This window comes from Dama dama, chromosome 23, assembly GCF_033118175.1.
Source record: "Dama dama isolate Ldn47 chromosome 23, ASM3311817v1, whole genome shotgun sequence".
NCBI classification, from domain to species: domain Eukaryota; kingdom Metazoa; phylum Chordata; class Mammalia; order Artiodactyla; family Cervidae; genus Dama; species Dama dama.
Genome location: NC_083703.1, coordinates 32197164 through 32222629, shown reverse-complemented (window position 1 = coordinate 32222629; position 25466 = coordinate 32197164). Strand labels below are relative to the sequence as shown.

Sequence of the window (25466 nt, the reverse complement as noted above, 5' to 3'; positions counted from 1 at the left end):
CCCCACTCAGTCAAAATCCCCAGGGATCCCAATAGAGCAAATCCTGCATTAGCCTCGGTTTAGCAGCTGGGGCCACTGTCTGCAGCCCACTTCCATCACGCCAGCACGTTTCATCCTCACTTCAAAGCTCTCTCCTGGGAAGTCGTAAGGATTATAATAGGTGTCTTCTTAGCATATCCCTTCAAGGGCTGCTCTGCGTTTCTCTTTCAATAGGGCTTACTTTTCCATTGCTACAGCCAAAGCTGTACAGAGTCAGGCATACATTATATGCTTTGATTCACTAAGGCTCACTGATACTATTATATTTATCTCAGTACATTAAAATGTCAGATTCACTTTACAGTGTGTGAATTCTGATTCTAAACTTCCTCCCTACCTTCTTTATTTGGCACCTTTGCCACTATCATCTTCCATTACATCATTTCAACATTCTTTCTAATGACTTCCCTTTCCACTTATGTCCATTTCAGGTCTTCTCAATTATGTCAGTGACTTCTGTCAAATGTATTTCCCTGTAGCCTTTATAAGATTCACTTCATCCCTTGCCAAATCCTCTTTGTGATGTCATCTTCTTCCCGAGATGTTTATATCATTGCTTTTTGCACCTCCATGTCCTCCTTGCAGTGACAAAATAGTGCACTGCTGATGAAAAGCATCCTTGAGAACGTCACTGATGTCCCTCAGCCTTCCAGTCCTACACTCATGTTGTCCAGGTTTGCAGCCTGAGCAGTACTTTCTGTAACTACAACTCCGCAGCACCAGGCCCACGTGCCTGATGTAATTATAATTAGTTAAGGAATACTGTGGGCTTTCCAGGTGGTTCAGAGGTAAAGAATCTGCCTGTCAGTGCAGGAGACACAGGAGACATGGGTTCAATCCCTGGGTCAGGAAGATCCTCTGGAAATGGTAACTTGCTCCAGTGTTGTTGCCTGGGAAATTCCATGGACAGAGGAGCCTGGTGGGCTAGTCCATGGGGTCACAAAGAATTGAAGACAACGGAGCAAGTGAGCACAGAAAAGAATACTAGCTGTTTTAGGATAATTCAGAGATGCTCAGATGCTTAGTACAATACAAGTTTGCTTCTCAGTCACGTTAGAGACCAATTCAGGTGCTCCTCTGCCTTCCATATAGTGGTTCAGGAATGCAGACAAAGGGGAGTTGCATTTGGGGAAGCCACATAGCTCTCTCTGTCACACACGTTGATGGATGTCTTATAAATAAAGAGATCAATGTTCTCATAAATTTGAGAAATTCTGAATCAATGCAACACAATCTGTTTTGTTCTGTTTTTGCTGTAGTACTTCCTCAGGCTTTTACTGCCCTAAATATGCATTGGTCACTTATTTATACATTCATTCAGTCTCTCAAATATATTTTAGACACATAGGCTGTGGAAATAAAACTGTTTAAGCATCAGTTTTCCTTGTTTTCATGGAGCAGACAGATGTTAATCAATTTATTTTTACTATTGTTGTTTAGTCGCTAAGTCGTGTCTGCCTCTTTGAGACCCCATGGACTATAGCCCGCCAGGCTCTTCTGTCATGGGATTCTCCAGGCAAAATATACTGAAGTGGATACTGACGTTCTCCTTCAGAGGATTTTCCCAATCCAGGGATTGAACCTGCGTCTCTTGCATTGGCAGGCAGATTCTTTACCACTAAACCACCAGGGAAGCCCTTAGTCAGTTTGCAACAGTATACAAATTTAGTCACAAGTTGTGTTAAATGCTATCAGGGATATTATCCGGGAGTCCTGAGGAAGAGTAAATGGACAAGGTGTTGCAGAGCTGGAGGCTTCAGCAAGGGAAGTTGTGGTTGAGGAACTGTCAAAGGCAAACAGAGCCAGACACTTTAAAGTGGAAAGGACAGGTTTCAATCAGTAATAAGCTCTTGCAAGAGGGAAGCAGGTCCGGCATGAACTGAACTCAACTTCAGCTTGTACAGAGATGACCAGGTGTTTCAAACGGAGAATGAGGGAGTTGGAAGGGAACCAGCGGGGCCTCAGGCAGAGTCAGGGAAATGGGAAATTACTGAGGGTTGGACAGGGGAGTGTGATGAAGCCACTGTGTGTGTGTCTGGCGGCAATAAGGATTCTCGGAGAACGCAGTGGCACCCCACTCCAGTACTCTTGCCTGGAAAATCCGATGGACGGAGGAGCCTGGTAGTCTGCAGTCCATGGGGTCGCAACAGTCGGACATGACTGAGCGACTTCACTTTCATTTTTCACTTTTATGCATTGGAGAAGGAAATGGCAACCCACTCCACTGTTCTTGCCTGGAGAATCCCAGGGATGGGGTCGCACAGAGTCGGACACGACTGAAGTGACTTAGCAGTTAGCAGCTTCCCACAGAGACTGGGAAACAAGGGCCCTGTCCTTCCTGGTGGTTTCATTTCACAAGAATGAGTTTTAGATTTTAAGAAAGATGATCTGAGTTGTAGGAGACACATACATATCTCAAAAGGACAAGAGAAGGATTCATAATTATAAGCCCTTTTTAGTAAGTGCTCCAAAAAAGGGTAGTCAGGGGCCAGGAACAGGTATTGGTTGGAACAAATAGTAAACCCTTTAGGTGGCCTTGAACTATCTCAGGCAGGCTCCTTAAGCGGGGCGCTGGGGCCATCCGGAGGATGTGACCTTGAGCTGTCAGAAACTATGTTAGTGTTTAAATCTTTTAATTTGAGAAGAATATGTGGATGAAATTGTTTGTGCTGAGTCTCTGTAATCTTTATAAAGGCCAAGGTTGAGGCTTAGTTGGGAAGAAGGCTCCGAGGAGCCTGGCTCCAGTGGGGTTGAGAAGAACCTCTGTCAGAACTGAAAGACAGAGCGGGGCTGAGGCCGAGGGTGAGGCTCCCGGGGGCCAGGGGCCTGTAGGTTAGAGCCCTTGCATGCATGTGCAGAATTTTGGTGGCCGTCTAAGAGTAGCAAAGATCTTTCCAGAGTGTGAGCAGAGAGACAGCAAGCTGGATTGGCACTTCGGAAGACTCTGGCTCAGAGAATGAATGGGAGGGAGATAAGGGGAACTCTGGAGGTTCAGGAAGAGGATTGCTGCTGTCCAGGTGAGGAGCGGTGGGTTCCTGCCAGGGCCTTGGAGGGAGAATCTAACAGGGTTTGAGAGCACCTGGAGGTGAAATAGGTGAAATTGGCAGAACTGGGTGAACACTGCCTCCAGTGGGGGTGGTAACACAGCGTGGAAAAGAAAGATTTCTGGATGCAGCCTGATGGCATTGCAGGCGAGGGCACCCCAGCTCCACCTCCGCCCCCTCCCCCCTCTTTCCTCCACCCCATCCTCCCTTCCCCCTTTCCCCTCCCCACCCCGAAAGGCCAGTGCCTCCCCTAGGAAGAAGCCCTCTGGGGGCACCACAGGCAGCGTTCTGTCTTTGCCTAGAATTCTTATTAACATCTATTGGCCACTCCTAATTCACAGAACATTCTTAGGGAAACATTATTCTAGAGATGTTTTCGTTTTTTCTTTCTACTTTTATTCTCATGTTGCTGCTGCTGCTAAGTTGCTTTAGTTTTGTCCAACTCTGTGCGACCCCACAGACCACAGCCCACCAGGTTCCCCCATCCCTGGGATTCTTCAGGCAAGAACACTGGAGTGGGTTGCCATTTCCTTCTCTAACAAAGAAGCAAAATGTTCAAGTTCATGAGAAATGAGGAAATTCTCCTTCACACCTAAGATGTCTCTTTTGAGAATTGCAGTAATCATAACTCAACATTTTAAATCAGCTATGCTCCAATAAAAACTTAAAAGAATTACAGTAATCAGTGTCTACTCTGTGCCGAGTACTCTCATAGACATCTTCATGATAGTTATTGCTTATCTTCAGGATAGTTTAGCAATTGGGTGTCAGTGTGGTCATTTATAGACAGGAGAACTGTAGGCTCTGGAGTCCCCCCCTGGTTCAAAGCTTGGCTCTTTCTCACTAGTTCTGCGCTTGGGCATAAAATTTATCCTCTCATTTCCTCGGTTTCCTCATGTATTAAATGGAAGGAATACTTGCACCTACTTATAAGTTGTTATAAGAGTAAATAAAAACAATCTGAGTTCTCCAGAAATGCTCATTATTCCTCCCCCATGTTCCTTCCTCGGAGAAGGTAACTCCTGCTTGGCCATTCAGATCCTTCCTCCTACCTTTCAGAGTATTGTTTCTCCATTTCTTGGAAATGTCATCTCCCTTCCTCATGACCCATTGGTTATGAGTGGCTGCTCCTCATTCCCAAGGTCTTCTCTCTCAGACACAGCCTGGGTCTGTTTGGCTCCAGAGTTCAGAGTTTGTTCTCTTTCTCTTCCAAGTTCCCTTACTCCACCATCCAGTTCTTGGGAGGACTTTGATTTCTTTTATCCTTTTAAAGAATTTGCATCCTTGCTAATAAGCAGAGTGTCCACAGATGTCTGTGTTTGCATCACTGCTCGTCACATGAAGACACAGCTGGTTCTGTACAGGTCTCAGAAACAGTGATCTCCGTTACCAAATTTTTTGGTTTAAAGATAAACCACAGTTGGAGAGAGCTCCATCTCTGCTCTTTCTGTTGTTCTTGGGGAGTTCCCTGGAATTTGAACAGCTCATGCCAGCCCTCTTCTATCTGCAGACTCTTGTGGATGCTAATAATAAACTAAGATTTAGTAACTCATCTATTACTCAGTAGAGGATGTGTTGCAGGTGCCCAGGCTCCAGTCATCTTGACACCTGTTCAGTTTGGTATAATATAGACTCTGGAGCCAGTTGCGTGGGTTTGAACCCAGATTTCACCCATAACTAGTCAGGAAACATTGAGCAAATTATTTAACTTCTAAGTGGCTCACTTTCCCCATCTGTAAAATGGGATAAAAGAGTTTTATATATAAAGAGACAGGCACATAGTAAACATTTAAATAATATCATATTAGCCTCATCAAACATACCTAACCTTAGTTAGGTTAAATAGGTGACATCTTAAATAGGTGTCATATTTGCCTCAGCAAATATACCTAACTTTAGTTAGGTATAGTGTGCAGCATGCAAGCTATTTCACTTCAGTTGTGTCCAACTCTTTGTGACCCCATGGACTGTAGCCCACTAAACTCCTCTGTCTATGGGATTTCCCAGGCAAGAATGCTGGACTGGGTTGCCATTCCCTTCTGCAAGGGATTTTCCTGACTTAAGGATTGAACACATGTCTCTTATATCTCTTGCATTGACGGGTGGATTCTTTACCACTAGCACCACCTAGGAAGTCCAGTTAGGTATAGAGAAATTCCTAAATAGAGAGCATTTAATTCTTTAGGAGCTGAGATATAATTAATGGTTCATTTCTCAAGACATTTAATTTTTTCTTGTTTTCTGTCTGTAGCCTGCTTCACTAATGCATTTTGACAATTCTCACAAAGGATAAATGAGAAAGTCAACATTTTGGTCCACTTATTTCACTCCAAGCTCTATTAAGAAATATAATGAAGAAAATGTCAATTCCATTGACTAACAGGAGTTTTGGGTGTTATCACTGTAACTTAAAAAATTATTTTTGTTACTCTCTGTTATCACAGAGAATAAGGACTTTACTGTTTTTTTTTTTTAATTTAACAATTCTTATTTTTAAAACTAATTGCCAATGAAGGAAACAAGAGCAGTTCTTCTTGAGTTGTTGATGCCTTTCAAAATGTTGAATTACTTCTCTATACCTCAGTTTCCAGAGCTCTAAAATGGAGATAACAATACTATCTGCATTATAGGGCTGCTGGAATTTTAAAGTAGGTAATACATGGGGCTTCCCTGATGGTCCAGTGGATGAGAATCTGCCTGCTGATGCAGGGGACACAGGTTTGATCCCTTATCCTGGAAAATCCCACATGGCTCAGAGCAACTAAAGCCTGTCAGCCACAGCTGCTGGGCATGTGTACCTACAACCCATGCTCCACAACAAGAGCTACCACAATGAGACCCCTGAGCACCACAACTAGAGAGAAAGCCTATGAGCAGCAACAAAGATCCAGCACCGCCATAAATGAATAAATTTTAAAAATCATATGACCTTAGACAATTATCGCTTCTCAATTCTCTCATTTAATACGCTTGGAAACTTAACTAGAAGAGTTAAAAAAAAAAAAAAACTAAAAAATGAAGATTGGCTCAGTGGGTAAAGAACCTGCCTGTAGGAGATGTCAGAGATAATGGGTTCGATTCCTGGGTTGGGAAGATTCCCTGGAGTAGGGCATGGTAACCCACTCCAGTATTCTTGTCTGGAGAATCCCATGGACAGAGGAGTCTGGGGGGCTACAGTCCATGAGGTCACAAAGAGTCGGACATGATTGAAGTGATTGAGCCCCCCAAAAATCAGATAATACATGGAAAGGACTTAGAATGATACTCAGCATAGAGTAAGTGCTAATAAATATTATTATTTTTTTAACATAAACCCAATTTTATGGATAATTTGTTGTTCTAAAACATTTTGCGGTAAATGAAAAGCTACAGTATCCAAAACAGCCTTCTGAATGTGACTAGCTTAGATTGGCCCTATGTTGAAAGTAGGGCTTCCCTTCTCTGGCCTCTCAGATTTCCTCCCGAAGCCACAGGGATTGGGTGTTATCTGAATCTAAGAGTAGGGTAGTTTGAGTAGGGTAGTTAAAATCCCTTTTCTGGCCAAAGAAAAGCAGAGAAGTATAGGAGATGGTATGTGGTAGCAGCAGCGTGTCTGCACCGACTCTATTATCATGGCATCTCCTTAAACACTTCCTGGGCAGATGAGTCATGCTTCCTGGAACTGTCTGTTAGAGGAAGTTTGCTTCTAGGATGGCTGGCATGTTGCTTAGAATTCAGAGATAAGCTATTTCAATTCTAAGGACAACCGCTATTCAAAACCACACATAAAAAGTGAAAACAGTGTGTGAAATATTTTAATTGAGGACTCTCTACCAGATACGAATCTAGCATTGGACAGAGCAGGATCTGGAGTCAAAGGAGTTTAGAATGAAGTGTATCCATTGGTTAATTAAGCCAAATACTTTGTACTGTCATTAAGTATAACAAGAAGCATTTTAGAAGACTTTGAAGACTCCATGGTTGCCCAAGTAAAATGTGATTTTTTAAATTACAAATTTAAAAGGAGAGATGTTTATCTCAGTATGACCAAAATCTCTTTCCTTAAAAAATGCTGATCATTTCTCACCATCCCTCACAATGAAGAATTTTCATGTAATTGCATTACTTTGCTGCCGTTAATGAGGCAAACACACTAGGCTTCAAAAGACAGCCTTTGCTCTCAGATTCAAAAGAAATTGTGTTTTCCTTCTCACTATCCTCTCAAACATGAAGGACAGGATCAGGATATATAATAATCAACCCTACCAATAATTTCCACACTACCTGGAAGCCAGTGAAAATTTCATTAGATGCTCAAAACTTGAAAGTGCTCTTTGCACACTTCCTTTCCCGGTGGTCCTCAGCTCATGTTGCTCCTCAGACCACAGGCATCAAGTGCATGCATGTAAGGCCCCTTCCACCATCCAGCAGGCACATGGCATGGAGGAGAAGGTGTCGATCAGAAGGCTGAATCCAAAAGTTAGGAGTTGCTATGAATTTTGACTAATTACACTGATTGACTACTTTTTACAATGGGAAAAGTTTTCCACCTGCAACATTTCAGAATTTTGTCAAAAATGACATATTTTTAAAAAATTTTTTATTAATGGCTGTGCTGGGTCTCTGTTGCTGAAAGCGGGCTATTTGCAGCCAGCAGGGGCTACTTGCCATTGTAGTCTGTGGGCTTCTCACTGCGGTGGCTTCAGTTGTAGAGCAAGGCTCCAGGTGCATAGGCTCAGGAGCTGCAGCATATGGGCTAGTTGCCCCAGTGCATGTGGGATCGTCCCAGACCAGGGATCAGATGTCCCCTGCATTGGCAGGTGGATTCTTAGCAATTGTGCCGCTGTGCTGTGCTTAGTCGCTCAGTCGTGTCTGACTCTGTGTGACCCCATGGACTGTAGCCCACCAGGCTCCTCTGTCCATGGGATTCTCCAGGCCAGAATACTGGAATGGGTTGCCTTTCCCTTCTCCAGGGGGTCTTCCCAACCCAGGGATCAAACCCAGGTCTCCTGCATTGCAGGTGAATTCTTTGCCGTCTGAGTCACCAGGGAAACCCAAAAATACTGGAGTGGGTAGCCTATCCCTTCTCCAGGGGATCTTCCCGACCCAGGAATAGAACCGGAGTCTCCTGCATTGCAGGCAGACTCTTAACCAGCTAAGCTACCTGGGAAGCCCCTTAACTATTGTAACACCAAGCAAGTCCAAAAGTGACATCTTTACCCTTCAGTTCTTACATGGACTTGTTTATTGAACAAGCTTTCTTACTTATTGAACAAGCTTTCTTTTCTCCCCGTCCCTCAATTGGAAAAGAGTATGTGGCTGTGCTCTGGGTCCTTCCAGCTCCAGCTTCTATGGTTTCATGTTGCACTATAGTTATCTCCCTGTTTCTGAGTCCATCTGTAGCAGATGGTGAGGCTCTTAGGAGGCAGAATAATTTTTTTAAACGTTGAATGCTTCACAATAGTATAGCTGGCAGAGGAAAGGCTGTGGTTCATGAAACTAAATGTTCATCGTACACACTGGGGAGAACATACTTGACTTTCAAAGCATCTCACATCCCACTGTGGAGGGAATTAGGTGCTTATTGGTCCATCAGTGACTATCAGAATTTATGTTAGTAAGAGCTCTTTAGTCCCTGAACAACTGAAAGGATGCTTTTTTTAAAATACAGAATTAGTCTAATTAATAACAAAAGCCTAGTTATCATTTTACAAAGGAAACATTAGGGACAAAATATGGTTTTAAATTAATGCTGAAGATTACCTTATATAATAACATTTTAATGGGCTAATTTTCAGGGATAATCTTGAGATACATGAAAAAGATGATAGAGACAGACAGTACAATATTTTTAGTCGACCAGTTGGGTATCTGAGAACCTAAAAGGGTATGAAATTCTGAGCCTGGAAAAATATTACCAATACATATCTACCTTGCTATGTCAATAGGGTCCCAGAGATAATACTTTAAAAAATAAACTTATCTGATCACATAGGAATACAGTCATTGCAGACGATTTGGAAAATATAGAAAAACCTAGATAAAATAAAAATAGCACAAATTATATCACTACTGATAATATTTGGTGACATTTACTTACTAAAGTCCCTCCCTATTTTATTTTAAAATTCAAAGAGGATCATTTTGTACATACTATTCTTTTTTTTTTTTTGCATTCTTAAAACTTTTTATTTTGTGTTGGAATCCAGCTGATTAACACCATTGTGACGGTTTCAGGTGGACAGCGAAGGACTCAGCCTTAAATACATGTATCCATTCTCCCCCAGCCCCCTTCCATCCAGGCTGCCCCGTAACATTGACTAGAGTGCCCTGTGTAAGGCAGAGGGTTATCCATTTTAAATACAGCAATGTGTACATGTTGATCCCAAGCTCCCTAATTATCCCTTCCCCCATTCTTCCCCCCTCCATCCTAAATTCTCTACTATTATTCTTTAATGACTTTTTAAACATGTAACAGTAGCTTGCGAATGTTTCTCCTTGTTATTTATTACACCACATCATTTGCAACATTAAATGTTTCATCATCACAATACAACTACCCATTTTCCTTGAGGAACACTTAGAATCTTTGCAAATGTCCACTATTATAAACAGTGCTGAGATAAAATGTCTTTGTAGTTAAACATTTGCATGCATCCATGATTAAACAATGGTTAAAAAAAAAACAGGCAAACAAACCAACCCAAATCAGCCTTGGTGGCATCTAAAATAAGTAATATGTAGAAAGCAGAAATAAATATCCATGCACTATTAAGAGAGGACAGCAACTAGCCATCACATGGAAAGGTGACCGTATGGTCTGTATTGGAGTCCAACCTTTAATTCAGAGCGACACAAAATAATTCCAAATGTGGGCTTTCAGTGGGTTTCTTGGTCTCATGCAAAGCTCAGGGTTGTGAGTCATTGTTTAATTTTAGACGGGTACCTCATGCTTCCTGCCCCACCCTGCAGCACATGGCGATGGCTTTTCCTGTGCCTGCTGGGAAGAGGGGAGTAGGGGGCGGGTAAGATGTGCCTCTGTACCAACTGCACTGTGCCCAACCTTGTGTCCCCTGCTGGAGCCTTCACCCCCACCCCGCCACCCCCCGGGGTGTCACAGAGCCAGCGGTGCTCTGCTTATGCATGTTTATTTAAGCATCTGTCTAATTTATCTTCCACAACTGGATTGCATTTTTACCACACCACCCCCCCGCCCCACCTCCCCGCCCAGGCTCTTGCCATCCATAGTGGGGGTCTTTTACCCTCCTAGATGAATCTTGCTTGGCAGTTTCTTCTGTTCTTACAAGAACGTCTCAAAGCCTTTCAGATTTAAAGTAAACTCTGAAAGTTCCAAGTTTATCCAGGAGATTTGCATGTAAACTTGGGCAACAGTGTTCTCAGTAACTGTTCTAACAAAGCAGCTCCCGTAGTTCCTGGTACAGTTGATGCTGGGGTGGGGAAAATCTGAAGAGGTGCTCCAAGAATTCGGCAGTTCCTACTCCTCTCTGGAGCTCCAGTAGCCAAGCAGCCGGAGCTGCAGGCTGGCCAGACGGAAAGTGGGGTGGAGGCTGCAACAGGAAAAAAACACACTTATTTTGCTATCCGGTGGTTGCTCCCTGATCTGTCACCAGGGCAGCCTTGACAGATTGCCCAATGTTCTCTTCGCCACCAGCCCTGTGATGAACCACTACCTCCCTCCACCCACACATTCCATGCTTTCAGACTCCCCCACTGTATGATCTGCACTGAGCTCTGCACCCCACATGGCAGGGATGGCCTCAGTCTACACACAAAACTGGGTTGTCATAGCAACACCCTGCCCGCCATGGCCCTCCATCTCCTCCCAAGTGATTCATTGATTTCTTGCTTCCCTGTCTGGTCTGCCAGGGATGATTTCTGAGAAATATTTTACATGAGTCAGTTCAAATTCTTTCTACCCATCATATATTATTTTCTGTCAAAGTTATTTCCGGTAGAGTTTCTTTAGAAGCAATGTTGGTTCCCTTTGCCACTGACCAAGAGTTAGAATAACGTTTGAGTCCATATGCCAGGACTGTTATATGGTTCTTTTGGTTTGCTAACCACAACAGCCCTGAGACAAGTACCATTAAGAGGCCAAGTTTGCAAAGAACTCTTAGCTTATGGAGGTTAAGTAATTTTCACAAGTTTATGTTCTAAGTGAATTTTAGAGCTAGACTGGACTTTGAGTCTCGAGCCCAACACTGACCATATTCAGCTCAGTTCAGTCACTCAGTCATGTGTGACTCTTTGCAACCCCATGGACTGCAACACGCCAGGCTTCCCTGTGTATTCTGGCCACCTCTTCTTAATATCTTCTGCTTCCTCTAGGGCCATACCATTTCTGTCCTTTATTGTGTACTCTGATGTGTTCCTGCAGTACAATCACTGTCCTGCTCTCAACTGAAATATAATCTTCTACTAGTGACCTTGACCTTCAAAAGCCACTCTATGAACTCACTGAGTGTAGTTCTCAGAAATTTAACTATCTTCTTTACATTGACCAGAAGTTTTCTTCTCTAAAAACATTAGGAACTCTCTACTACACCTAGAATTCTCCCTCATAGCAGATGAATTATTTTAACTACATGCTAAACTCTAAAGGATAAAGTTCTTTTGGAGTTTTTAAAGATTTGTAATAGGAAATGGACCAAATTTTTTTCCAGAAATGTTTGCATATTTTAATGATACCTTCCCAAAGAAGCTCTTGATTTAATTTCTTTATATGAGCTATATTTAATTATTCTTAAAATTAATGCTCCATTATAAAAATTTTTTTCTTCCAGAAAAATTTCAAGTAAATAAGGAAAACAGTACTTAGAAAAGTATGAACTAGCTGCCAATCTGTAATAGAGAGGGCTTCCTTGGTAGCTCAGTGGTAAAGAATCTGCCTGCAATGCAGGAGACCCGGGTTTGATCCCTGGGTTGGGAAGATCCCCTGAAGAAGGGAATGGCAACCCACTCCAGTATTCTTGCCTGGAGCATCCCATGGACAGAGGAGCCTGGCAGGCTACAGTCCATGGGGTCACAAAGAGTTGAACGTGACTGAGCAACTAACACTTCGCTTCACTTCTATGATAGAAAGGGTTGAGTTTTAGTTGTTATTCACTGTCATTCTAAAATGAGTTTAGGATAGAAGTCTGTCTGTACATCCCAAGCTGAGATAGGAGTTAGTTATAATTTCATTCATTAAGATCACAAATTTTCAAAATCATCAAAGACTTTAGCAACAAAGCAGTGCTTGAAAACTACATTTCTTTTCTGAGCATCTTACAGTTCATAAGGTTGATTCACACTGAGGGAGCAGGTGACACTAGCTGACATTCCATCAGGCTTGAGTTCCAGTGATTCATAAAGTACCTACAGAAACCTTAGTCTTACAAAAATCTCACTCTGTCAGTGGTGAGTCTTTGGTTTTCTGTCTTCCATTTGTATGCATGAATCCATACTATTTTGGAGTCCACAGATCATTTTATGTTGCAACCATAGTCTGAAATCTCTAATGGTCTCATCAGCCATGCAAGCACCAAATCATCAAACCCACGCAAAGGAAGTAGATAGAAGTTGGTAAATGTGGCTTAGGCAAGAGATTTCCTTCCTCTTTGAGTGTCTTAAGAGTGGTTGAGATATTTCATGCTGGCGTGGAGGGTGGAAGATCTAAAACACAAAAATCCTAAATGAATCTTCTCCTTAAGAGAACAGCTGATAAGATTCTACACAGGAGGTTTTGTACATACACAGATCCACATGTGAAGATACATTAAATGGCAACTTGAAAACATGAGCAGCATTTTAAGTATTAAAAAAAACCAAACCAACCCAAACCTTTAAACACAGTTGTACAAATTTGACCTTCATATTCAAAGTAAGAATGTCAATCTTTTACTTCTTAATTTCTACAAGTTTTCTTTCTATGGACACAAGTCCAACCTCAAATACTGTTCAGAAGGAATAAATCTTGAAGCTTTCTAAAAGCAGGGGAGCTGGTACCCTTCGCAGGACCGAGCTGCGTGCTGGCCAATAGTCCCAATGAGTCACAGCTGGAATGTCCTGTGGTTAAGATTCTGCTCTGAAAACAAAATCAGGAGCAGCAGGCGCCAACTGGTTTCCATGGTAACCGGTATTTGTGTACTTTGAGAAATGACTGTTCCTTTTTGTGTGGTAAATTTACGCGGGAATGAATTGTTGAGGTGACGTTAGCCATCTGTGTGAGAATAAATAAAAAGTCCCTGATTTAATTAAGTGTAAACCTTAGAAGGATGTAAAATTAGGGATATGGGATTTTTCTTCTAGAGAGATTTTGTTCTACACTAATTAATTTATTTGACATTATATTTAAGCATTTTCATCAATGTCTATTTGATGCTTATTTTGATGTATCAGTCTCTCCCCTCCAAAGGCAAAAAGAAACTAATTGTTATTCATCACTGTTCCTCTCAAACCCCCTCCCTTTGCCCCCACCCCCCAATTCCATTCACAGTGTGTTATTTAAGAACCACTGGGATTCAGGGGCTCTCCTTCAATGAAGTAATCCCATCCGGAAGGAAGAAAAAAAAATCCCCTCCAAGTCATGTGAAAATGTCACATTTCTTAACCTTGCCGAGCTAGGAGGCGAAAACACTACACTGATTCTGACCTTGAAGAATCTCAATACGGTTCCTAACAACGTCACCTAGTGTTTCAGAAGATCCGTGAAGTTCAGGGTGACTGTGGTCCTAGAGAAATCTTACCTCGTTTTGCTGGATAAAGATGAAGTAATTAAAGTTTTGATCACTGCACTAAAAGTTGAAAATGAGCCTTTTGGAGTGGAGAACAGTGGAGTGTTTTCTGGCTTATCATGCCTCGGCTTGGGAACAGCATGTTTATTTTTGTATTAATTAGTTTTGAATTGGAATTCATATACTAGGTTTAATAAAAGAACTCTGTGGCTGAAATAAATACCCTACAGTGAAGCAGTAGTTTAGGAGTAAACAGGTTGCAACACAGACTCCTCCCCTACCTCCACCTCCTGCAGTGGCTGGAGGGGTCGAGATGGGAGGTGAAGGGCTGTTTTTGTTTCCTCTTCTTTTTATGTGGCTTTCTTCTTTCTCTCATTTTTACCCCCTCTTTTGACTTCTGTCAATCATCTACAACCTTAGAAGCTTGATCATAAATACACATATTCAAAGCAGCAGTATTTAAAAAATTAAAAGGAAGATGAAGGGATAAGACTGAAAGATAAACCCCATCTTTATCATTTGTATAAAATGCTTAGGTTTGTACCTAAGGGTGAGTGAGTGAGTGAGTGCAATTGTGGGGGAAGTGGTTGCAATTCTTCACTGAAGCTATATCGGGAATCTGCCCTGGACAAAGCCCTGTGCTGGGCTTTGTGGGGATTTGAAAGGTGATCTGGGGTCTACAGAAACTTGAAATCAGTAGGGGAGATGGGCACACATCTCTATCACCAGAATGTGATGATTTCCACAAATGAAAAGCTTAGGGATTTCAAAGGAAAGCTCATTTATGACTGTCTACAGGGATTAGGGAAGGCTTCATGGAGGGGATTTGTAGAATTTGATTATGAAGTTTTCTATGCTTGGGTCAATATGTTTCAAATGGTATTTTCTATCATAACATTTCAGCTAATAAAAATAATTTTGTCAGTATGGAATTTGTCGAATCCAGATGCTACATTTACATACAAATACATACAATTACACATACACTCACACATACATGCACATGTATGTACTCTCCAAGGGAAGAATAAAGGAAGCCCGTGATCAGACATTTTCTGTTTTATTGTAACAGGCAGCACATCCCAAGGGTAAGTAGAACAAAGTGTTTAATGTGGACACTAGGGGATGAAAAGAAAATACAATGTTCTGAGTCCTAAGGAAGCAAATCTTTGTGGATTATCATTATTTTTTCCTGATTGAAGAGAGAGAGATGGCAGAAAGTTTTTTTTTTTTTAGTTTGGAGATGTATCTAATGAAATTAAGCAGATAAAGTGTACACAACAGAGTATATGAACACCTCAGTGGGAAAATGGGCAAAGACCTCAGCAGAAAAGTTCCAAAAGAAGAAAAAGAAATGCATAAGAATCATGAAAAAAGTCCCAATCCCGAAGTTAACAAATTCAGACAACTACAAACAGAAAACAAATTTGCACTATTAGCCCCAGTTTTAATAATAATTTTAGTCAAAATTGCCAAAGTTGTACTGTAAGAAATATTTCCATAAACTTCTGGTGGGAGAATAAATTTGTGTAAAATTTCTGGTGAGAAATTTAATAATACATATCTAGAGCCATGAAAGATCCTGTTCTTTTGATTCACTCCCTTTAGAGGAATCTTTCCTAAAAGAAATTTAAACTATCAAACAAAGATTTATATTTATTTGCCCTCAAATTGGAAATATCTTAAGTGAACAATTGGAGAAGAAAATGGCAACCCACTCCAGTATTCTGGCCGGGGAAATCCCATGGGCCTGGCAAGAATACTGGAGTGGGCTGCCATTTAGCCTGATAGGCTAAAGTCCATGGGGTTGCAAATAGTCCGTCGTGACCAAGCAAGTAGCACTAACTAAGTGAACAATAGCAGAATTGTAATGTAAATACAGCATATTAGCGGTATGTTATGCCACTCTTAAAAATGTTTACATAGCCTATTTAATGACAACCTTAGTGAAAAATGGGGAACACAATTAAATGTGTAGCCCAAATTGATACACACATATTCACACATTTCCTTGCACATAGATGTACATGTATATATACAAACAAATGAAAAAAATGTTGGTAAGAGAAGCTTCTGGTACTAACAAAATATTAACAATGGTTCACTTTCAGTGGGATTAATTTTTGTTATTTTCCTTTCAGAACTTTCTAAACTGTCTGATTGTTTATGGTTAGTATTTATTTTTAAAACTTACAGTTGTAATACTGTTATTCATCTAGCATCTCTTAAATGTGATTCATATGTGAATCCATCTCATCCAGGCCAGCATTTTTGTCTTCTATGCCTGGATTATACCTTGGAGGGACCTCTCTCTGCATATAATTATCTATTTTTAATTCCTGGACTCAGCCCACCTAAGTAGATTGACCCTTAACTTTTGAACCAAGAAACAGCTTTAGCTGCATGCGTGGACTTTGCTCTTCAGGCTGCTGTTTTCTCTCCGATTTCAGCTCTATGATGGCCCACAGCGGATGAAGCGCTTCTGTGGAACAGACATTCCACCTTCAGGGAGCACCACTGGCTCCACGTTTCATGTGCTGTTTTATACGGATGGAGTTGGTCACCAAGAGAAAGGATTTCAGATGCAGTGGTTCATCCAAGGTAAGCTGCCCCCCCAAGCCCCTGCTGATCTCAGTCATATTTGGTAGTTGCTCTTTGACCAAGCATCGTTCCCTTTTCAATTCCACGTTTGAAAACAATTCCATCCACCAAAAGTGGAACATGAATGGTGCCAGGCTTTAGAAAGTTTACTCAGACATTGGTGGTTCTCGGAGAATGGAATCCTCTTGGGGTTAAGACAGGAAGTGAAGTCCAAGTGGACAGGATTTGGGTATCCACTTTAGGAGGTGGGAGCATCAGGAGGTTTCAAGGGATGAAGACCTGAACCTCGTTGTGGCCAGCAGACCACAAGGCGCGATGGGGTCTCTCAGGAGAGTGCAGTAGAATGAGATTTAAGACTCACCTTGACACTGATCAGAGAAGGAGTGACAGGGAAAGGAAGGAAGGAGTGAGAGCCAGAGAGAGTAGGCGGGTGAGGGGGAGGATTGGGCTGTGAGGGGACCGAGCAGGAAGCCTGAGCCTCTGATGCACCAAGCCAAGGACAGGCCATGTGCTTGAGGAGGGCACATGAGAGCCTCCTGCAAGCTGGCGGTTCTGAAAGCTGGCAGGCATCATCACTCCTGTGAAGATGCAAATTTGTTTTAGACACAAGTTCTGAAACTTCTAGACTAACCTCATGTGACCCAGTGAAGAGGGAGAGGTCCTCAGGGCAGTGCTTCTCAGAACCTGGTCCCCCAAGGCAGTGTCTCGTAGGATCTGTGAGAAATATCGACCCATCCCGCAGATGCTGAATAACAGACTATGAGGGAAACCCAATAGTCTGTGTCTTAACTAGTGTCCCTGGTGAGTACATTGGAGGACCACAGTCCTAGAGTGACCCAGACCTGAAAATGTAGTCCTTGTGATTATTTCATGAGCAGTTCTCAGCCAAGGGCATAGGGCTCCCTTGTATGATTCAGTCAATCTGAGAGAGAAGTAGAGTGGCCATGTTACACTGGGGATCACACACAGACATCCTAAGCTGTGGTCCCACTGTCATAAACAGTGTGAGCCCAGATTGAGAGCACCCGAAGGTGTGTTGAGGGTTTTTAACATCATGGGGCATTAATTATATGCTCCGCAACACTCAGTTCAGTTCAGTTCAGTCACTCATTCGTGTCTGTCTCTGCGACCCCATGGACTCCAGCACGCCGAGCTTCCCTGTCCATCACCAACTCCCGGAGCTTGCTCAAACTCATGTCCATTAAGTCGGTGATACCACCCAACCATCTCATCCTCTGTCATCCCTTTCTCCTCCTGCCTTCAATCTTTCCAAGCATCAGGGGCTTTTATACTGTGTCAGTTCTTAGCATCATGTGGTCAAAGTATTGGAGTTTCAGCTTCAACATCAGTCCTTCCATGAATATTCAGGACTGATTTCCTTTAGGATTGACTGGTTGGCTTTCCTTGCAGTCCAAGGGACTTTCAAGAGTCTTCTCCAAAACCACAGTTCAAAAGCATCAATTCTTCTGCGCTCAGCTTTCTTTGGAGTGCAACTCTCACATCCATACATGACTACTGGAAAAACCAGAGCTTTGACTAGATGAACCTTTGTTGGCAATTAATGTCTGCTTTTTAATATGCTGTCTAGGTTGGTCATAACTTTTCTTCCAAGGAGCAAGCGTCTTTTAATTTCATGGCTGCAGTCACCATCTACAGTGATTTTGGAGCCGAAGAAAATAAAGTCTGTCACTGTTTCCATTGTTTCCCCATCTGTGTGCCATGAGGTGATAGGACTGGATGTCATGATGTTAAGTTTTTTGAATGTTGAGTTTTAAGCCAATATTTTCACTCTCCTCTTCACTTTCATCAAGAGGCTCTTTAGTTCTTTGCTTTCTGCCATAAGGATGGTGTCATCTGTGTATTTGAGGTTACTGGTATTTCTCCTGGCAATCTTGATTCCAGCTTGTGCTTCATCCAGCCCAGCATTTTGCATGATGTACTCTGAATATAAGTTAAAGAAAAAAAGAAAGAAAGAAAGTGAAGTCAGTCAGTTGTGTCCGACTCTTTGGGACCCCATGGACTATCGCCTACCAGGCTCCTCCATCCATGGGATTTTCCAGGCAAGTGTACTGGAGTGGGTTGCCATTTCCTTCTCCAGGGTATCTTCCTGACCCAGGGATTGAACCCAGGTCTCCTGCATTGGAGGCAGACGATTTACAGTCTGAGCCACCAGTGGAGAGTAAGTTAAATAAGCAAGGTGACAATATAAGCCTTGACAAACTCCTTTCCCAATTTGGAACCAGTCCATTGTTCCACATCTAGTTCTAACTATTGCTTCTTGACCTGCATACAGATTTCTCAGGAGGCAGCTAAGGTGGTCTGGTATCCCATCTCTTTAAGGATTTTCTACAGTTTGTTGTGATCCACACAGTCAAAGGCTTTGGTGTAGTCCATAAAGCAGAAGTAAGTGTTTTTCTGGAATTCTCTTGCTTTTTTGATCATCCATCGGATGTTGGCAACCCATCCTTTGCCTTTTCTAATCCAGCTTGAGCATCTGGAAGTTCACAGTTCACGTACTGTCGAAGCCTTGCTTGGAAATTTTGAGTATTACTTTGCTAGTGTGTGAGATGAGTGCAATTGTGCAGTAGTTTGAGCATTCTTTAGCATTGCCTTTCTTTGGGATTGGAATGAAACTGACCCTTTCTAGTCCTGTGGCCACTGCTGAGTTTTCCAAATTTGCTGGCATATCGAGTACAATACTTTAACAGCATCATCTTTTAGGATTTGAAATAGCTCAGCTGGAATTCTATCACCTCCACTAGCTTTGTTTGTAGTGATACTTTCAAAGGCCCACTTGACTTTGCATTCCAGAATGTCTGGCTCTAGGGGAGTGATCACACCATTGTGTTTATCTGGGTCATGAAGATCTTTTTTATGTAGTTTTTATAGTTCTTCTGTGTATTCTGGCCACTTCTTCTTAATATCTTCTGCTTATATTAGGTCTCTACCATTTCACACACAACTGAAGATCTCTATTATATACTCAAGAGTGTAAGGTGTTCTGTTATTGTGAACTGGAGATTGAGATAAGAATGGGAGTTTTGGGGGCTTCCCTAGTGGCTCAGGTGATAAAAAATTCGCCCGCAATGCCGGAGTCCCAGGTTCGACCCCTGGGTCAGGAAGATCCCCTGCAGAAAGGAATGCCAACCCACTCCACTTTTCTTGCCTGGAGAATTCCATGGAGAGAGGAGCCTGGTGGGTTACAGTCCATGGGATTGCAAAGAGTCAGACATGACTGAGTGACTAACACACAAACACACATGGGTCAGTATTTAAAAATATTTGATGGTAAGCCACAGTATAATTGAAATATAGATTATGAATTCCCAAGCACATGAGCTGTGATAATTAAGCTTGTGAAAGTTCTGCATTGTCCTCTTCCTCAAGATTTAACCTTGGAATGTCAATTTTTTTGATCTATTAAATGAAGGGCCTGAATTGATGCATCTTTGTAGTACAGTCCATCTTTAGTATTCTGTGATTCAGAAATAGGGTGACTCAAATGCCTGACCCAAAGGGATCTAGAGACAGTGTGGAAAGACCTAGAAGAAATATGGAAGATCTTGGAACATGACCCAGATTTTTCAAGGACAAGGGGTATTTTCCAGAACAGTGTTTCTCAAACTTCCTTGTGGATATGCATCACTGGAGATCTTGCTAAGAAACAGATTCTGATGTACGCGCTGAGGTAAGGCCCATGAATCTGCAGTTTTGAGAAGTTCATAGGTGATGCTGATGGAATATCTCTGTAGACCATACTTGGAAAGTTTTCTCTTCTTTAATCTCTGAAGCAGTCTCTGAAGCAGTGAGGTTCTTCCTCACTGGGGCCCCAGCTCTTATCCTTCCAACACTGAGACAGAAAGTGGAAAGTAAGAAATGCCACTCACAAGGCTCAGGGGTAGGGACATGGTCCTCAGCCTGAGACACGTGGCACTGGAATTACCTGGAAGTTTTCCTGAGTACCAGTGCATGGGTTCCAATATGCAGAGATGGGATTCCATTGATCTGCAGTGGGACCTTGACTATCCTTAATTATCAAAAGCTCCCTAAGGAATTCTGCCATGCAGCTAGGATGGACAATTTTAGGAGCAGTAATTTGTTTTGCTGGCAATATCCTTTTCTTCAGTAGACTGCTTCCTCTCCCCTCCTGGCTGTTATAGCCATACCAGCCCAGGGCCACACTAAGGAGTGTGACTTCATGGTCATTATTGGCTCCACTGCATAACTACATCACTAAGACCACACCAAGGAAGATGATTTAATGGATAACTTTGAGTACACTGGATGACTGTGTCATGGGTTCCTCCAGTCAGTGTCCTAGGCATGGCTGAATCCTCTCCTGAAAGCTTTGGGTTTTGGTTGGGAAAAGCTTTTTCTTCCAGGTCCATTTGGAACCTGTCTTCATTTGGGAGAGTCAAAGACAGCCTCTGTCTGTTCTCTTTTCCTGTTTATTTTTTCAAAACTTACTCCCAATGGCTGAAAACTTGCTAGGTTTGGAATCAGAGTTCGGCAATATTTCGTAAAGCAATATTCTGCCAGACGGGACCAGAACTGAACAATTTTTTTCTAAACTCTGTGTTGCCCACTAGATATAAATTATGCTTGGGAAGAACTTTCTAGAAGGTGAACTGTTAGTGATATAGTTCTGTGCAAAATTAACTGTCATATTCAGTAGCTACACAGCCCTGAGTTTATACTCTGCATCTGAACTAGGTCCTTAATTCAAGGCAGCCCAAGAAAAGGGGACAACAGGAACCACAAGGGTCAGGAAGGAGGTCTCTGTTGGAGGAGGTTCCCTCACTTCTCACCCACTGCTGGTAAATTGAAGACATAGATCTGATTTTTAGTCATCCATGTGTTCCTTCCACAGATATTAGGAACTGTTTGGGGCCAGATGCTGTGCTAGGACTGGGGACCCTGTGTGACTCCTACCCGCAGGCCTGGGTCCTACTCTCAGAAGTAGCCATCTAGCAAATAAATGCACAAATCTATATAATATCAGCTGTGTGATGATGCCCCGGGAGCACACAAAAGGGGATTTGATGTGCACAGGAGGCTAGTGTTTGAGGGCGGGACGTTTGAACTAAAACCTAAGACTAAGCAGGAGTTAAGCAGGCAAAGAGGAGAAGGGGAAGGGTTCCCAGTAGAAGAAGGACCATGTGGTGGGAGGGAGCAGGGTCAGGGTGAGGGGCCCACAGGCCAGTGCAGCTGGAGTCCAGTTTCACAGGGAACTGTGCTGGGGGCGCTGGAGAGTGAAGCAGTTGCTTTGGGTACCCCACTGTTAGGGGCTCGGGCCACGTAGGGGTCATACCGTCTCTTTCCTGCAAACCCTTCTGATGTCAGATAAATTTCTTTGTATGCATCTTTTTTGGGGAGATTATCTGGACACTGAAGCATTTATGACCTTGAAGTATCACATGTACTTACAAAGAAAAAAAATGACTCATATCTAACCATGTTCACTTGAAATAATGTTAGTTTTCAGTTCTTTGTTTTTCTTGTAACTTAAAAAATTTTATACAGTTTTTGAAGGTTACTTTCATTTACAGTTATTACAAAATATTGGCTGTATTTCCCATGTTGTACAGTGTATCTTTGAGTCCATCTTACACGCAGTAGTTTGGTACCTTCCCCCCGCCCCCACCCCATATTGCCCTAGTCCTTCCCTCCCTCCCCACCAGTAACCACTAGAGTTTGGTTCCTAGTTCTAGTAACACTAGATAGAGTTTGTTTCCTCTGACTGTGTGTCTGCTTCTATTTTGTTGTTGTTGTATTCACTAGTGTGTCGTATTTTTTGTATTCCGCATGTAAGCAGTATCACGCAGTATTTGTCTTTGACTTCAAAGAGATGACTTTTGAGTAGGATCTGGAAGCACTGAAACAATGTGGCATGTTGTGGGATTTTAATACAAAATAAAATGCAAAATGCAGAGAAATAAATGTAAAACAAGTACAAGAGCCAAACAATACAATTAAAAGTGAGCCTCAATTTTTTAAAGTACAGTAGAAATATTCTTGAATGTGTATGTATGTGCGTGCACGTGTGTCCATGGATCTGAGCACAGCCCCCTCGGATCTCCATCTCAGGGCCCAGGACACCCAGGGTGACGCTGGCTGGGAAGCTGTTCTTACTCACCTGATCAAAGCAACTGCTTCTTCCCACTAGAATCAAATCTCCTTTCAGGCCTCTTTCCCCGCCCACTCTCTCCTAAATGATGCAGTGAGAACTCTAAAACCCTCTTCATCAGGAGCTCAGAATCGGCAGTGGCATCATTTCCTGACCATGGCTGCTGGAGGAGAATCCCCGTGCACGTCATTCATGTGGCCCACTAATCCATAAACCCGCTCTCAAAATGTACCTCTGTGTGGCCCACACAAATCTTCTGTTTGTTCTGAGAAACTGGGCCCCCAATCCGGGCTTTCTCTGTGGGCGCATCTTTAAAGCGGCACTGTGAGCCCTGCCTTTCTGCAAACCATCAAAGAGAATCCCACTCTGCAAAGAAAGAAATGGCCACAGTTGCACTGCCTGGCTAAACGGTCCACAGTATTCAGCGCTGACAGCATTGTCCGGGGGCTGCATTCGGCCCAGAGGCCTGCGTCTGGGTTGCTGAAGGAAATACAGAACCTTCTGAGCACTGTGTGAATAGGGCCCCCCAGGCCAGCTGCGCACACCCCCTCACCCGCTCTGGTCACCCCTCCCAGGGGCCGTCTTTCACTTGGCAATGGAATCCAGCAAACAAACAAGGTCAAGGAGCTTTGTGAGTGAAAGAGTGACATTTGCCAAGGGAGAACTGCCCCACCCCCCCAACTGGGAGCAGCAGAGGAAGGGTGAAGGGCACGGATGGGAGGTGATGTCACCCTGCGCTCTCACAAAGGAGAGCCTGGCCTTTTCTTTGCAGAGACAGATGACATCAGCCTCTTGAATGGGGGCTGTTTCCATTTTATCATTTTTTTAGCTAGTAACAAGATTTCTTGAGCCTTGAGGGTTTTTCAGAAATTGGCTGGGGGTTTATGAAAGCCGTATCCTGATCCTGCAAGACTGGCTTTATTTGAATGTGAGCCAGCGCCTTCTGGACCACCTGTGGACATGCAGAACTGTGTCAAAGCGCTTCTAAAAAATGCATTTTGAGAGTCCTGGCCAAGAACCTCCTTGAGGTCAGCCATGTTTCTTATAAACCTTCCCTCTGTTCTTTCCCTCAGGAAGTCATTTCAATAGTCTTTGTTATTGTTGGTCTTTCAGGGGAATTCTTCTAATTTGTCATTTTTATTCCTTTTGTGACTTAGACTTTGTGGGCTGGAGTTTCTGGGAAGCTCACCCTTTGAAGACAAAGGTTTTATCTTTTGTAATTCCGTTAGCCATTGGCCTTACAGGCGAGTGCTGGGCAATTGGCCTGAGAGTGTGGGACCCAATAAACTGGGCTCTGTGAGTAGATCCATGGGTCTCCTTCCAAAGACTAGGCAGTTTGTGGTTTTGCATCATGTGGTAGTGATTACTCCGGGCCTCTGAACAGGACATGTTTCATTCAGTCATTCATTCAGTCAACCAGCGGGTGTATCTTTATTCACAACCAGGATCTGGGCATGGTGTTTGTAGAATGTAGAGAGTGCATTTGTTTGCTCAGTCTGCCATAATAGAATATCAACATCAGGTGGCTCAAACAACAGAAATTTATTGCTCATGGTTCTGGAGGCTGAAGTCTAAGATCCAGGTGCTGGCAGGTTTGGTTTCTCCTGAGGCCTCTATGTTTGGATTTGCAGATGGCAGCCTTCAGAGTGATTGGCCAGAGACAGCCTGGAAACTAACCCCATCACCATAAAACCCAAGACTATGAGCCACATGGCAGAGCAGTTCTCCTAGGTTCCCTTACCTTCCTTCTTTCTGCCCGGGCACCCCATCAGTAAAGTCTCTTCGGACACTTCATTTCCGGGTGTCAGACAAGAGCTCACTGTACAGCCCTGGAAGGGGTCCTCCTTCCTACTACATGTCCTTGCATGGCCTTGTCTATGTGAACCTACTGATGTCTCTGCGTGTCCGAGTTTTCTACTTGTGTAAGGAGGCTAGTCAGGTTGGATTAGGGCCCCCTCTGGCAGCCTTACTCTGCCTTTATTACCTCTTTAGTGGCCCTGTGTCCAAATGCCGTCACATTCTGAGGTGCTGGGGGTTAGTGCTTCAGTGTGTTGATTTGAGGTGGGGGGGGGGGGGCAGTGGGAGAGGCACAGTTCAGCCCATAACAGCGAAGAAGGAGACAGCATCCTTGACCTCAGGGAGGTAGTCATGTGGTAGGGGAGACAGACAGATACACCGAGTGCAGAATCCATGACCGTGATGTCCTGGGGGCTGGGAGGAGACCTAGGCTGGCCTCAGGTCTGCTTTGAGAGGCCCTCCAGGCTGCTTTGATATGTGCACTGAGTTTTAAAGAAGAAACAAGAATCAGTCAAATATCTGGGAGACAGAGACATTTCTAAGCAAAAGCAGGGAGACTTGAGTTGATGGTGCCAAAGTTTTTCAACAGGCAAATATTTCATGTAGAGCAGGAGTCCCCAAACTCTGGGATCCAATGCCTGATGATCAGAGGCAGAGCTAATGTAATAATAAGAGAAATAAAGTGTACAGTAAATGTAATGCACTTGAATCATCCCATGACCATCCTCTTTGCCTTGGTCTGTGGAAAAGTTGTCTTCCACAAAACAAGTCCCTGGTGCCAAAAAGGTTGGGGACTGCTGATCTAAAGCACAGGTTCCAAACAACAACCCCAAATAGCTTATTGGGATTCAAAATTGCTTCTTGAAAATATCTTATGCTTTATGTATAAAGCACAGATACACAGAGTACAGAGCAGATATATAGTATATCTGTGATATTAAATTTTTTGAGCAGTTGGTAAAAAAAAATATCCAACAGCTTCCTTAGAAGGGCAATAATGAACAAATGATTGAGAAAATCCTGAGCTGAAGGGAGGGCAGAAGTTGAGGCAGAGAGGGTTGTCAGAGCCTAGTGGATAAGGAAGGGCCATCATAAGAGCTTAGATTTTATTTCGTGTGGTCTGTCCTGTCTCCTGCTTCTGTG

The 25466-nt window shown here is 43.0% G+C and overlaps 1 protein-coding gene across 6 annotated transcripts in view; it reads left to right on the top strand.

The window, feature by feature from the left end:
* CUBN (cubilin) overlaps positions 1-25466 on the top strand; it is a 282579-nt gene that overhangs the window by 98945 nt on the left and 158168 nt on the right. For all 6 annotated transcript variants that reach the window (XM_061126294.1, XM_061126293.1, XM_061126296.1 and 3 more), the window contains one exon: positions 16249-16399. In XM_061126294.1, coding sequence (XP_060982277.1) covers positions 16249-16399 — 151 coding nt within the window. The remainder of the gene's footprint in view (positions 1-16248; positions 16400-25466) is intronic.